This window comes from Mesocricetus auratus, unplaced genomic scaffold (genome assembly GCF_017639785.1).
Source record: "Mesocricetus auratus isolate SY011 unplaced genomic scaffold, BCM_Maur_2.0 Super-Scaffold_4256, whole genome shotgun sequence".
In the NCBI taxonomy this organism is placed as follows: Eukaryota; Metazoa; Chordata; class Mammalia; order Rodentia; family Cricetidae; genus Mesocricetus; species Mesocricetus auratus.
The window spans coordinates 48,842,196-48,855,044 of record NW_024429182.1 but is presented as its reverse complement, the minus strand read 5'-3'; the positions used below and the strand labels follow the sequence as shown (position 1 = coordinate 48,855,044).

General features: G+C 50.3%; 1 protein-coding gene across 1 annotated transcript in view; it reads left to right on the top strand.

Moving 5' to 3' along the window:
• Positions 1–2,023: 2,023 nt before the first annotated feature.
• Positions 2,024–12,849, top strand: part of Vwce (von Willebrand factor C and EGF domains) — a 35,257-nt gene continuing 24,431 nt past the window's right edge. Inside the window, exons 1-7 of the mRNA XM_005063836.4 lie at positions 2,024–2,351; positions 4,277–4,371; positions 4,463–4,552; positions 5,220–5,348; positions 8,001–8,117; positions 10,507–10,623; positions 11,196–11,324. Of these exons, the coding sequence (XP_005063893.1) occupies positions 2,242–2,351; positions 4,277–4,371; positions 4,463–4,552; positions 5,220–5,348; positions 8,001–8,117; positions 10,507–10,623; positions 11,196–11,324 (787 nt within the window). The 5' untranslated portion in view covers positions 2,024–2,241. The remainder of the gene's footprint in view (positions 2,352–4,276; positions 4,372–4,462; positions 4,553–5,219; positions 5,349–8,000; positions 8,118–10,506; positions 10,624–11,195; positions 11,325–12,849) is intronic.

Sequence of the window (12,849 nt, the reverse complement as noted above, 5' to 3'; positions counted from 1 at the left end):
CTAACATCTTGGATCTGCCACTCAGTGAAGGGTCTCTTTGTTAAGCCACAAGCCACAGAAATGGAGAGGAAGCCCTGAGTGAACAAACATCTGAGAAAACTAGTCCTTGAAGATGAGCAGATATGTGAAGACTAAACTCCATGACCAAGCAGGCAAGGAAGAACGAATGAAACTGAAGGAGTCAGCCGTTGGTGTGAGTGGCACGGTGGATGCCAGAAGACTTTAGACACTAGGCAACTGCCGGGCAAGTTCAGAAGTTCTTGGGGCTCTCCAGTTGGAGTTTCCTACATTACTGTATCCAGAATTCTGTACCAGGGATTTAGGATTTTGCTGTTCCACCTGCCGTCAAGGGGTGTGGAGCAAACCCTACCAGGGAATGAGTTCTTCAATAGGAGGGTTGGGGCTACTTAAAGTACAGCAAGGAATAGCAGTGGCAGAGTATGCTGGACGGTGAGGGACAGCTGGCGTGAACCATGAGGGCTGTATTAAGGGAATTTACCCTATGTGTAGTGAGTAGATTTAGAGGTAACTTCCCAGGGATGGGAAGGAAGCACCTGGTGGCCATTGAGTGCTCCTGTAGTGACAATGGCAACTGTAGCCTCTGCATACTCCCTGAGGAGTCTCTGAATGTGCACATGCACAGAGGTTACATCTTTGGGAACTTGACTACCTTATAGGATGGACCCAAGTAAGATGATATACAGGCCGGCCCAACTGTGAACATCGGAAAACAAGCTGAGGTTCAGGTTCAGGCTGAGGGGTGACTGACGACTTGTTTTCATACCATCGTCACAGAACTTGTATTAGTTACTTTTCTTGTTATGCCAGAATACCACCGCAAAAGCAAGCAAGGAAGGTTTTATTTTGCTCAGTTTGAAGGTGGTGAGGAAAGCAGAGAACCAGGAGCTGGGGCTTGCTGGCCACCCTATTCCTGCTGGTGTTCAGCTTACGGTCTTACTTCAGTCCAGGGTTTCAGCCCGTGTATTGGATGAGTGATGAGTCACATTCAGGGTGGGTCTTCACAACTCAATTAAGTCATTCTGGAAATAGTTCTGACACTAATAAAAGGTTTATTTCCTAGGTGCTGCTAAATCCAGTCAAATTGAAAATAACGATTAGCCATAAAACCAACAACCAAAAGCCCTGGAGGTTTTCCTCCTATTGCAAATTAATGGAACCAACAAGTATCAAGCACCCGAGTTAACTTTTTGTTTTTCTTTTTTCTTTTGGCCCATCAACTAAAAGTAAACTGTGGGAAGGCAGGTCACAGTGTTCATCTGTGGTCACCAATGCCAAGGATCTTGGGATCAGCTTGAGGCAGAATCAAAGGATTTGGGCTTGTCTGGGAAGCACGTTTTCAGACAAATGTAGTTATTTTTAAAAACTAGCTGATTTTTAATGGCAGTGAGTTTCCTATTCCTGGGAGTCTTTACACAAAAGCGTGACTTACGTTCTGGGTGAGTTTAGGCATGTCCTTGTGCCCAGAACAAGGTAAAAATGTGGACCTCCTTTCAGCTTCCTCTCAGTCCTCAGCCCTGTCCATCATTCTAGCCTGGGCCAGCTGCAAAGGAGGTGAAAATGGAGACTTCTAGTTCTGTGTCCCTGGCTCTACTCTACTGCCCACTGCTTACTTTCCAGATGAGCCAGGAAGCTGTCCATCCAACCCCTTGCCTACCATAGGTAGCCTGTGGTTTCAAAGCAGGTTAATGACCTTTGGATGGGGAGCTCACTAACCCACCAACACATGCATCCAGACCTGGTCGGCTTGGGGAGAGCTGGACTGCCTAGCCTCAGACCTAGTGTCTTGGGTTTGAGTGTCCACGAGTCTCACCTTCTGAGAATACAAATGTATTGGGTTCCACGGAAACCCAAAAACCTTGTTTCTGAAGCCCTCAATCATTCTGTGGAAGGCGACTCCCAAAACCAGGCTGGGGGTGTGGGCCGAGGGTGAAACCCCGCCCTCGGGGTCCCTGATCTTTGCTCCCGCCCCAGGCTCCACGCCTCCTAGAGAGGCACCGGCGGGCGCCGCTCTTTTGTGTGTTTCTTTCCAAGGTGTAAGGGCCCCCCACCCCTTGCCTGCCCAGGCAGTCCTCCCTTAAATCCAAGCCCTCTTCTTGGCGTCCTCATTCTCCTGCCAGCTGGGGGGATTGGATCGCTCCTAGGAGGAGAGACAAGGTCGGCAGCCCTTTCCTCGGTGCGGGGGCCTGAGCCCACTGGAGTCCAGGACTGCTGCTGCCAGTCATGTGGGCTGGACTGTTACTCCGTGTTGCCTGCATCGTGATCCTGTTGCTGGGGTCTTCCGCCCGAGGCTACACCGGGAGGAAGGCACCCGGGCACTACTCGGCCGAGAGGTAAGAGCCCGGCGCCCCTCAGCGGCCCAGCCACCGAGCGCCACAGCGTGGAGCTGGGAGGCACTGGCAGAGGGCAGCCGCGGGACCGGTATCCTCTGGTGTGGACGTACCAGGGGGTCTGGACAAAGAACAGTTTGTGCCAGTTGGGTGGCCCTGACTGGGGGCTGCTCTGGCTAGGGCATAAGGAAGATAGGATCCCGGCTCTGGGTGAGGGTGAGTCGGAGTACTAAGTGAGGACGCTGACGCAGTGGCTAGGGGACCCCAGCACGTGCCATCTGATTTCCACTGCCTGGCTTTTTTCCTTGGCAGTGCGGGGCCTCCTCCACTTCTGCACCCGTTGCCTTGGGGTTGGAGATTTTCTCAGTGTCCCTTGCCCTTGCACTCCATGGACCTTGGAGCCACCGGTGGCTCAGGGTTATGCTTTGGTTTCTGCGCATGTGTGCAAAGGCCGAGGAGGCGGGAGGCGTGTCTTCCTGAACCCTGCGGTCCTCCCTAAGTGTGTTCCAGTCCTCCACAGTGGGCTGGTGAGGGAGTGGCGATCATGTGTACGTGATGCTCATAGCAAGGGAACACGGCGTCAGGGGGTAGCCTGGCCCGCTGCCATATCTTCTCAGGGATGCACAGCAGGGGCAGCCCTAAAGGAAGGGTTTATGGTTCAGCACGTGGGTGGGTTCCGCAGACCCCTGCTAGTTTCTGAATACTGAATCAGCCCAGAGCAGGCTCAGTCTACCGTCACCCCGCCTCCCCGGCACCGCCACATGTGAAAAGCTCCTTGGGGCTTCTTGTGGCGCTCTGCCCCTGCCTACCTGAGGGTGGAACTCCACCAGCTTCCCCAGGTGCCCACCCTACCATTTACCATTTTGACGGCACCTCATGTCTCTTTCTGAGCTCCCTTTGGCTTAGCTGTTTGGCTCTTTTGAGGATCCCAGCTGCGGGTCACTCTTTGGCTGCTGCTATCATCACTCCTATGTGTATGATGTCATTGTCAGCCCCTGGTTTGTCTTCTCTGGTTTTGACTTCTGAGAGGAAAAGGACTTGGGCCCAGGGACAGTCCCCAGCAAACTTTACTGTAATGGTCCCCTGAGGTTTCCACATTTGATACAGATTGTTAATCCTAAGAACCAGGAAAACCTGTCTTGTCCTATATCCTGTGTCTGATACAGGGACAGGCATAGACAGGGTGCTCTGGCTGGTGGGATCGAATCCCCATCAGCTCTGACTATGATTGGATTCGTGATCCTTGCTCCAGCCCATGACTTAAGGCGTCTAGTCCCTGCCAGTGTCCCCTCTGCCTGGAATGCCCCCCTTCCTCCTTTTCATACCTCTTTCCTGGTCTTCTTTTGCTTGCAGCAGGGAAGCTGTCATCCCAGGGACCCTCTCCTGGCCCTCTTCAAAGCTCCTCTTAGGGTCACTGTTATGCTCAGTTCCCATCACCTGGATCCTGTCTGTCCTTTGGAAGTGAGGACAGTAGCATAGTCACAGCTTTACTGCCTGCCAGGTTTGGACACTGACTTCAGATCTCCTGAAGCTCCAAAGGGTAATCTTGCTTGGACAGACCCTTCTGGGCTCAGCCTTGGGTACCTTGTTGGCACCCTAGGGGATGCCACCCAGACGCTCTGCTTTCTTCCTTTTCTGGCCTCCCATTTATGGAGCAGTTATTAGGTATTTTAGATGTTGACGTGAACAGACAAGACACCCTTGTCCTTGGTGAGTAAAGAGGGTATAGACACTGAAGCTTTTATCTGTTCTCTTACACTTTTGTCTGGTCCTGCCCCCAGGAGGGATTGTGGGTCATTTAGAAGTCTCTCACTGCTTTTCCCTGGGGGTTCTGGAGAACCCTATTAACTAACTTACAGACCAGTGGATGATCTGGGAGCTTCTGCCATCTCTTCATACAGATTGTGGAGAGTGCTTTTTTCTTGCAGACGTCGTCTGGGCCCCCACGTCTGCCTCTCGGGCTTCGGGAGTGGTTGCTGCCCTGGCTGGGCCCCTTCCATGGGCAGTGGGCATTGTACCCTGCGTAAGTACCCATCCCTGTGACCCAAGCCTTCTCAGCACCCCCAGGGGTGCATTGACAGTGCCCAGTCCCTCACCTGCATTTTTCCTCTCAGCCCTCTGCTCCTTTGGCTGTGGGAGTGGCATCTGCATCGCCCCCAATGTCTGTTCCTGCCAGGATGGAGAGCAAGGGGCCACTTGCCCAGGTAACAGGGACAATGACTGATGGGGGACCACCAAAGTAACATGAAGATTACGTGCCTGACATCAGGTACTTGAGATAGGTTCTAGCTTGGCATCTTCAAGACACCGTGTTGGGTAGGCTTTTTCATACGTCTCTGACTGACAAGGCTGGGACAAGGAAATTTTGGCTTCTCCTGGGTTGCATGATGTATTAGCTGCATTTGCTGCAGGTGTGACAAAGAGCCGACAAAAGCAACTTAAAGGAGGAAAAGTTAATTTGGGCTCACAGCTCAGGGGTCCAGTCTGTCAGGGTGGAGAAGAGCGAGGCAGCGTTCACAGTCAGGACTCAGAGAGTTGAAGGCTGTTGCTCGGCTCAGTCCCTCATTTGTGTTCAGTTGGGCTCCATAGAGTTATGGGTTGATGCCTTCCACAGTTAGAGTGGGCCTCTCCACCTCAACCCAATCTAGAATTCTTCAGAGACATACCCAGAGGTTTCCTCCTGTTTGACTCAAGATCCTAGGAAGTTAACCATTAACAGTAAGTGGCAGATGTGGACTGGAAATCTGTTTGCCTCCAGACCACCCCCCCTGCAGCAGAATTCAGGAGGAGCCCTAGGACGTCTGAGAGGCCAGACTGCCACCTGCTCTGCTGCTTGTTGACACGTGCTTACTTCTGTGCTGTTTGTTTTAGACGTCCCAGGCTCCTGCGGGGAGTATGGGTGTGATCTCACCTGTAACCATGGTGGCTGTCAGGAGGTAGCCCGAGTATGCCCTGTGGGTTTCTTGATGACTGAGACAGCTGTTGGTATCAGGTGTGCAGGTAAGAGGCCTGGGATGGAGGAGAGGATGGAATGGTGTCTCCTCCCGGAGCCAGCCAGTGTCCAGCACCTGGAAGAGAGGAGCCAGAAACTGTGCACCCAAGGGTACTGCCCTCCTGTTATTTCACATGTACTTATGGGCAGGAGCAGAGTTGGGATTGAGGTTACAGGTGACCAAATAGTGACTGCTACCAGGGAGCTTCCAAATATGGGGCAGGAGAATAAGGATAAGGACAGCTCCAATGTGATAGGGGCAGTAACTAAGAAAGTCCAGGGTACTGGGATCACAGAAGAACATGGAGCCAGGATTGGAGTCAGCTGACATTGGAAATTGAGGGAACTAAGACTCAGTAATTATTTTGCCTAAGTATTATTTGTTTTCTTTAAATTTGGGCATGGTTTAATTTTTTTTTAATTTTATATGCATGGGTGTTTTGCCTGCATGACTATATACCATGTGTGTGCAGTGCCTAGAGAGGACAGAAGGGGGCATCAGATCCCTCGGAACTGCCAGTTCCCATGTGGGTGCTGGAACTAAGTCTGTGTCCTCTGCAAGAATAAGTGCTCTCAAGAGCTGAAGCAGGCATCTTTCCAACTCCTATTTGTTTTCTTGATTTTAAATCACTGTAGGCAGAGTGTGTGACCTTTACCAGATATGGTTACCATGACCAGTTTCTTGTCCATCTCTTCAGAGGCAAAAGCCTGGTTGGAGGTGTTGATTTTTTGTTTTTGTATGTGGTGCATATACATAGGTGTCTCCTCTATTGCCCTCTACTTTATTTTTTGAGTCAGGGTCTCTCACTAAACCTAGAGCTCATTGATTTGGCTGGGTTGGCCAAAGAGTTCCAGGGATTTTCCTGTCTCCATGCTCTGCATCCCCCAAAGCTGGTGGATATGGATTCTGGAGAACCTGAGCTCAGACCGTTACCGACTGAGCTGTCTCCCTTGTCCCTTTTTGAAGTGTTTTTGTTTGTTTATCTTGAGAGAGCTCAAACTCTGTAGACCAGGCTGGCCTCAAACTCACAGAGATCCACTTGTCTCTGCCTCCCAAGTGCTGAGACTAAAGGTGTGCACCACCACTGTCCAGCTGTGTTTTGGAGTTTTAACAGTAGACTTTACTCTCTCCCACTGAATAGTAAAGAAATTGAGAACTCACTTGGAAGCATATCAAAGTAAGTAGAAAGTTCAAAGTGCATATTTCCTCGAGTCTCACTCAGAGAGTTCCTACCAAAATGAAGTGTTTTCTCTGTTCCTTTATCTGGGCGTGTACATGCTCTTATGTGTACACGTGTGTATAAGGTTTATGTGTACACTTCATAAAATTGGGGTTATAGTTCCAGAGGGTTTTTTTTTTTTTACTGAATTTTAGCTTAGTATTCAAAGTCCCATGTGGTGATATCTTACTTGTACAAGGTCAGAGAATCAGCATTTTCCTCTATATCTGACTTTGGGATTTTATTATCTAGACCAATTAAGAATTCTTTTGCATGGGGCCTTGGGTAGTAGATCAGTATTTATCCCTTGCATACAAATGGACTTCAGGTGCCCATCTCACAATGAGAGATGCTCTCTCAGCCTGAACTCTTGTGGGAGGCCTAGGCCCTGCCCTGGATGAAATGACAGACTCTGGAGATCCACCATGGAGGGTCTCACCCTCCCTGGGGAAAGGAGTGGGAATTGGGAGAGGGGGGAGGGAGGGTTGGTGGTAGGGCATGAAAGGAAGGGAGGGAGAGGGAGACGGAGAGGGAGAGGGAGCTGGGATTGACATGTGAAGTAACCTTGTTTCTAATTTAAATTTAAAAATAAAAAATCTACTTCACTCAAAAATTCAAAACAAACGATTTCTAGGCCAGCCTGGTCTACAAAGTGAGTTCCAGGACAGCCTCCAAAGCCACAGAGAAACCCTGTCTCAAAAAAAAAAAAAACCAAAAAAAAAAATTCAAAACAAACAAAAACAAAAGCATTCTTTTACAGGACCAGGTTTCATTGTGGCATTTTCTCCCCTCCCCTGCTTATTTATATATGTGTGTCATGATGTGCATGGGGGGGAGGGTGAAGGAGGAGGTTAGCGCAGTTCCAGAGAGCCCAGCGGGTATCCCCCAAACCCTTCTGCCCCTAGGCAGGCCTGGCTGCCCCTGACTCTCCTGTCCCCACACTCTCCCAGGACACCCCGCTGTAGCAGGCTATTCCTGGGCGGGGCATATGTCACCCCTCTGGGTCTTGGAGCATCCCCATGATGTGTGAGGCCGTCAGTAGCCCCTCTCTGAGTCCCTGCTCACACCTGGTGCTCAGTGACATCTAGTGTAACGACAGTGTTCACTGGGCCCCGCCATTTTGGAGACCTGAAGGTTGTCATATATGGACTATCAAAATGTCTCTGCCTTTGGTATGCTTCCCCACCATTTATCCTGCCTGCACAGGTTAAGAGCAGGGCCCAGTCCCTCTCCTTTGTCTCCTCTCTCTGGGGCTCCCCTCATGGCCTTGGCACTTTCTTGATTGAGGTTCCGTCTTGCACACACGATCCCTCAGGGGTGGGGTCACTGTCCCTGGAATCACAGTCACAGTTAGAATGGGCTGTGTCAGGAGTGGGGTCACTGTCCCTTGAATCACAGTCACAGTTAGAATGGGCTGTGTCAGGGACTTTCTTTCCTCAGATATTGACGAGTGTTTAAGCTCATCTTGTGAGGGCCACTGTGTGAACACAGAAGGTGGCTTCGTGTGCGAGTGTGGGCCAGGCATGCAGTTGTCTGCTGATCGTCATAGCTGTCAAGGTAAGTGGGCAGAGGTGTCGGGAGTGGTTTCTAGGTGCTGCCAGGTCCTGTGAGATATGTTCTCCATGCCATAGTCCTCTGAGAAGGATGCTGTGTCATTTCTGCCTTCTGTTTGTAAGAGATGGAGTTAGGGTTTGAGTCCAGCATGGTGAATTCTTTTGTTTTGTTTCTTTGAGATAGAATCTTCCTACATATCCCTGGCTGTCCTGGAACTCACTTTGTAGGCCAGACTGGCCTTCAACTGAGATCTGCCAAGTGCTGGGACTATAGGCGTGTTCTACCATGCTCATGCCCAGTTCGTGGTGGACTTGCTGTGAAGCAAGTCATTTTAAAATTTTCTGCTTCTGTCATAGGGAAGGGTGGGGATGAAGGAACCATCTCAGGAGGACAAGGGGCAGATACACCTAAGGCAGGAGGTACCAAGATGGAGATGGGAGGGATGCAGGCTGTGAGTGGGAGGGGCCTGTGATGATCTGTCACTTAGTGTCTTTGTAGCTTCCTCCAGCCTTGGTGCTGGGTCAGGTTCTGGGGGTATCTGTGTTGTAGGACCCACACACCCTCCAGTCTGGTGGTTTGGAAAAGAAAAAGATTGGGTCAAGGTACTAGGACTGTGGAGGCCCAGCGAGAAGATGTCTTCCTCTTGTTTTCTGTAGACAGGTGTTATTGAACAGCCCAGCTTGCCACTTTCCTGCCTTCCCCTCCTCGTCTGGGATTATAGGCATACTCCACCACACCTGGCAGGGTGAGATCTTTGCAGCACTCATCTTTTCCAAGAGACTTTGGTTTGCACGAATATGTGAAGATGATTCTCATCCCAGTCTCACACAACAAGGCAAAGGAGACAAAATAAGCCCCTCGATTCTGAGCTACTGTTTTCTCTGCATGTGAAATTTCATCAAACCCAAGAATCTTGAGCACTGTGGTGCGAGCCTCACATCCTCTCTCCCATCACCCTCCGCTGCCTACTCTAGAGAATCCTGTTTTCCTGGTCTGCTTGAGTTGCCCTAATACGGTGCTGCTTACACCACAAGAATTTGTTCTCAGTCCTTGGAGAGCCATAGTCTGGCTAGTATCTGGCTTGAAGAAGATGCTCTTCTTGCTGTGTCCTCACAAGATGACGAGAGGGAGGGACATGGGGTGCTCTGGTCACTCTTCTACCCTAATTATCTCCCAAAGCCCTACCTCCAAAGCACTTGTACCATGGAAAGTTAGCTTTCAATGAGATTTTTTCAGTCTAGATGCCCTGCCTACCTGCCTCTTAGTCACATGTTCTTACATACGGGCTTATTGATGGCCAAACTCTCACATGCTGGGAACCAGGCTAAGCACTTTCCATGTGTGTTCTCATTCCATCCTCACAATTATGAAGTTGATACTGTTTATCCCCATTTTACTGATAAGAACACTGAGGCTTAACACAAATAATTTACCCACAATCACATTGGAGCTAGGGCCTGATCACAGTTGCTTCTCCATTTTCTTTTCCCTAAGCAGTTGGTTGCTCTTAAAGCTCTTCCCACATCAGGGAAACAGACCAAACGGATCTGTTGTTGCTGTTTTTAACTGTTTGGTTCTCTGTGGTACAGGTGTCCCATAGCTTATGGGTTCTGCTGACAAACAGGGAGGTTATTTCTAGGTTTTGTTTGTTTGTTTGTTTTCCCAGCTTCAAACAACAGTCTGGGAGAGTTTTTATGTGGGAGGCTCTGTGGAGGAAGGTTTTAAAGCCTACTGAAGACTTATCTTCTGTGCAGACAAGAGGGAAAGACATTTGGGGGTAGAAAGAATATGAGTCCAAGGGGAAGGAATGAGACATATTTAGGAGATGTGGGGAAATGAGTAAGAGTGAGGGTGAGGCCTGGGAATGTCCACCCATAGCTCTGTTTAATTAATTAATTGATTGATTTTTCTTACATTTAAGTGTGCGTGTGGAGGTCAGAGACCTTTAGGGAGTTCCTTTATCATGTGGATCCCAGGGATCTAACGCATCAGGCTTGGAGGGAGGCACCTTTGTCTGCTGAGCCATTCCACTGGCCCCCATAGCGATGTGTAATGGTCTCATGAGTGCTGCTTATTGTGGGTGGGAAGCCTGAGGTTTGCAGCAGAGTGGCCCGTTGCAGATGGCCTTGGGTGAGGACCTCCTGGGGACTGTTATAGGAAGACGGCTCATGGTTTGGTGGGAACACAGGCAGAGGGCTCAAGAAGGCCGTGTCTGTTCTAGAGGCAAGGTGGCTTGGGCTGGGGTGACATGGTGAGCGTGGAGACAGTCAGCTGGTAGGGGAGTCTAGAAGTTGGGAAAGATGACCCCATGGCCCTGAGTGGGATGTGTGTGTGGGGAAGAGTCTAAGTCCTGTGGAGAAATGGGGGCCAGCTTTGTTATCTCCCCTCACAGACACTGATGAGTGCCTGGGAAGGCCCTGCCAGCAGAGATGTAAGAACAGCATTGGCAGCTATAAGTGCTCCTGCCGCACTGGCTTCCACCTCCACGGCAACCGGCACTCCTGTATAGGTGAGATCTGCGGCCTGTGTGTGGTACGCTTAGACTGCCAATCAGGAAGATGACAGGTCAGTCTGGAACCTGGGAAGACCAACACTTGGACCTTCCGGTCCTGTGGAACTTCTGCTTAGAGTACTTCCATCCCATGCTTGGTATCGCTCTGCGTGAAGATCCCAAGCTGGGCTTCCCTGGCCATGGCTACATTCTCTTCGCTACTCTACCAGATACACATCAAGGACTCCTCTCTGCTCACCCGTTTTCTTGGCTGCCTTTGCTCCCTGGAGTAAACAAACTACTATATGTTTTGATTCCTTTGGTTTAGAAGGAAACTCCTGTTTTCTTAGCCCTTAGAGATTTCCAGAAAGGGATTACTATATTTAGTTTATGGGCCCATGCGTTTGAAAAAGACCTTTTACTGCGTAGAGGGTTACATATTTGTCTTGAGCCTGCTTTGAGCAGGGCAGTGAGTTTTAAGACAGTTTGGAAATGAGAACTGGAGGTGAACTCTGAGTCTTTGGGGTTCAGGGGTGGGAGGAGGAGAAAGGGCTGCCCGGGCAATGTAAGGCAGTGAGGCTCTTCCGCAGATGTAAACGAGTGTCGGCGGCCGCAGGAGAGGCGAGTCTGTCACCACTCCTGCCATAACACCGTGGGCAGCTTCCTGTGCACCTGCAGACCTGGCTTCAGGCTTCGAGCTGACCGTGTGTCCTGTGAAGGTGAGGACCAGGCCCCTACCCTGCCCTCTGGGCTGTAGTCCTGCCTTCTCAGCACAAGACCCTGTGTTCCTGTTCTCCTGGCTCCAGGCAACACTATAGATCTTGGTTCTGCCCAGGCCTCACCCCTAACCACAGGCTGTGCCAGACCCCTTCCTTAAGTTCTTTTTCTGTTTGTCACTTCCAATATCCCCACATTCTTTTTTTTTTTTTTTTTTTTTTTTTTTTTTGGTTTTTCGAGACAGGGTTTCTCTGTGGCTTTGGAGGCTGTCCTGGAACTAGCTCTTGTAGACCAGGCTGGCCTCGAACTCACAGAAATCCGCCTGCCTCTGCCTCCCAAGTGCTGGGATTAAAGGCGTGTACCATCAACGCCCGGCCCCCACATTCTTTTTTACTCTCTCTTTCCACTCTACATTTAAAAAAAATATTTACTAAAACTTTTTATGCATATGAATATTTTTCCTGCTTATATGTGTGTGCCTGGCTCCTGTGGAGGTCAGAAGAGGGTGTCAGATCCCCGAGAACTGGAGTTAGCTTCATGTGGGTGCTGGGAACTGAAATTGGGTCCTTTGAAAAGCACCTAGTGCCCTTAGCCAGTGAGCCATCTCTCTGTCCTGTTTTGTTTTTTTAACAGAGAGGTTATTTTGTGTGTATTATGAGTGTCCTGCCTGCCCATATGTATGTGTACCATGTGCTTCACAAGGGCCAGAGGAGGCTGTCTAGTCTCCTGGGACAGGGTTAGGAATGGTTGTGAGCCACCATGTGGCTACCAGGAACTGAACCTGGTCCTCTGCAAGAGAAGGCAGTGCTCTTAACCCCTGAGAAGTCTCTGCATCCCAAACTTCTTTATCCAGCCCGTTCCCCTTTTCCCTGTTCCCAGCTACTGCACACAAATGGAAAAAAGGAAAAACAAACCAGAACCAAAACAACCATAACGGTGAAGGAAGGTGTGACACAGACTCTCGGGGATCCTTCGTTCCCCGCCCCCCCCCCCCCACAAGGGCATGCTCATCTGTAGGGACAATGCTCGCTCAGTTTCTGAGTACATATGTCGGGGCAGGAGCCTCCTCCCATGGGGGACCAGTCTGCTATGAGGCTGGAGAGAACCCCTCATCCTGAGCCCTGGCTCCCTTGCAGGGAAGCCACCCAGACCCCAGCCCATAGCAGCTGGGGGAGTCGGTCCTAGGATGTACCCTGGAGGTCTCCCAGTCTCAGGAAAACCTGTGTCCCTTTGCTGCTGTTAAGAAAGGGAGAGCAGGGGGCTGGAGAGATGACTCAGAGGTTAAGAGCACTGACTGCTCTCCCAGAGGTCCTGAGTTCAATTCCCAGCAACCACATTGTGACGCACAACCATCTGTAATGAGATCTGGCGCCTGCTTCTGACCTGCAGGGGTACATGCAGACAGAACACTGTATACATAATAAATAAATCTTTAAAAAAAAAAAAAGAAAGGGAGGGCAGGTGAATCTTGGCGCTCGCTGTTGGACCTCCTTGTTACTGGCTTGGGCTCTTTTCTAGAGCCTTTGC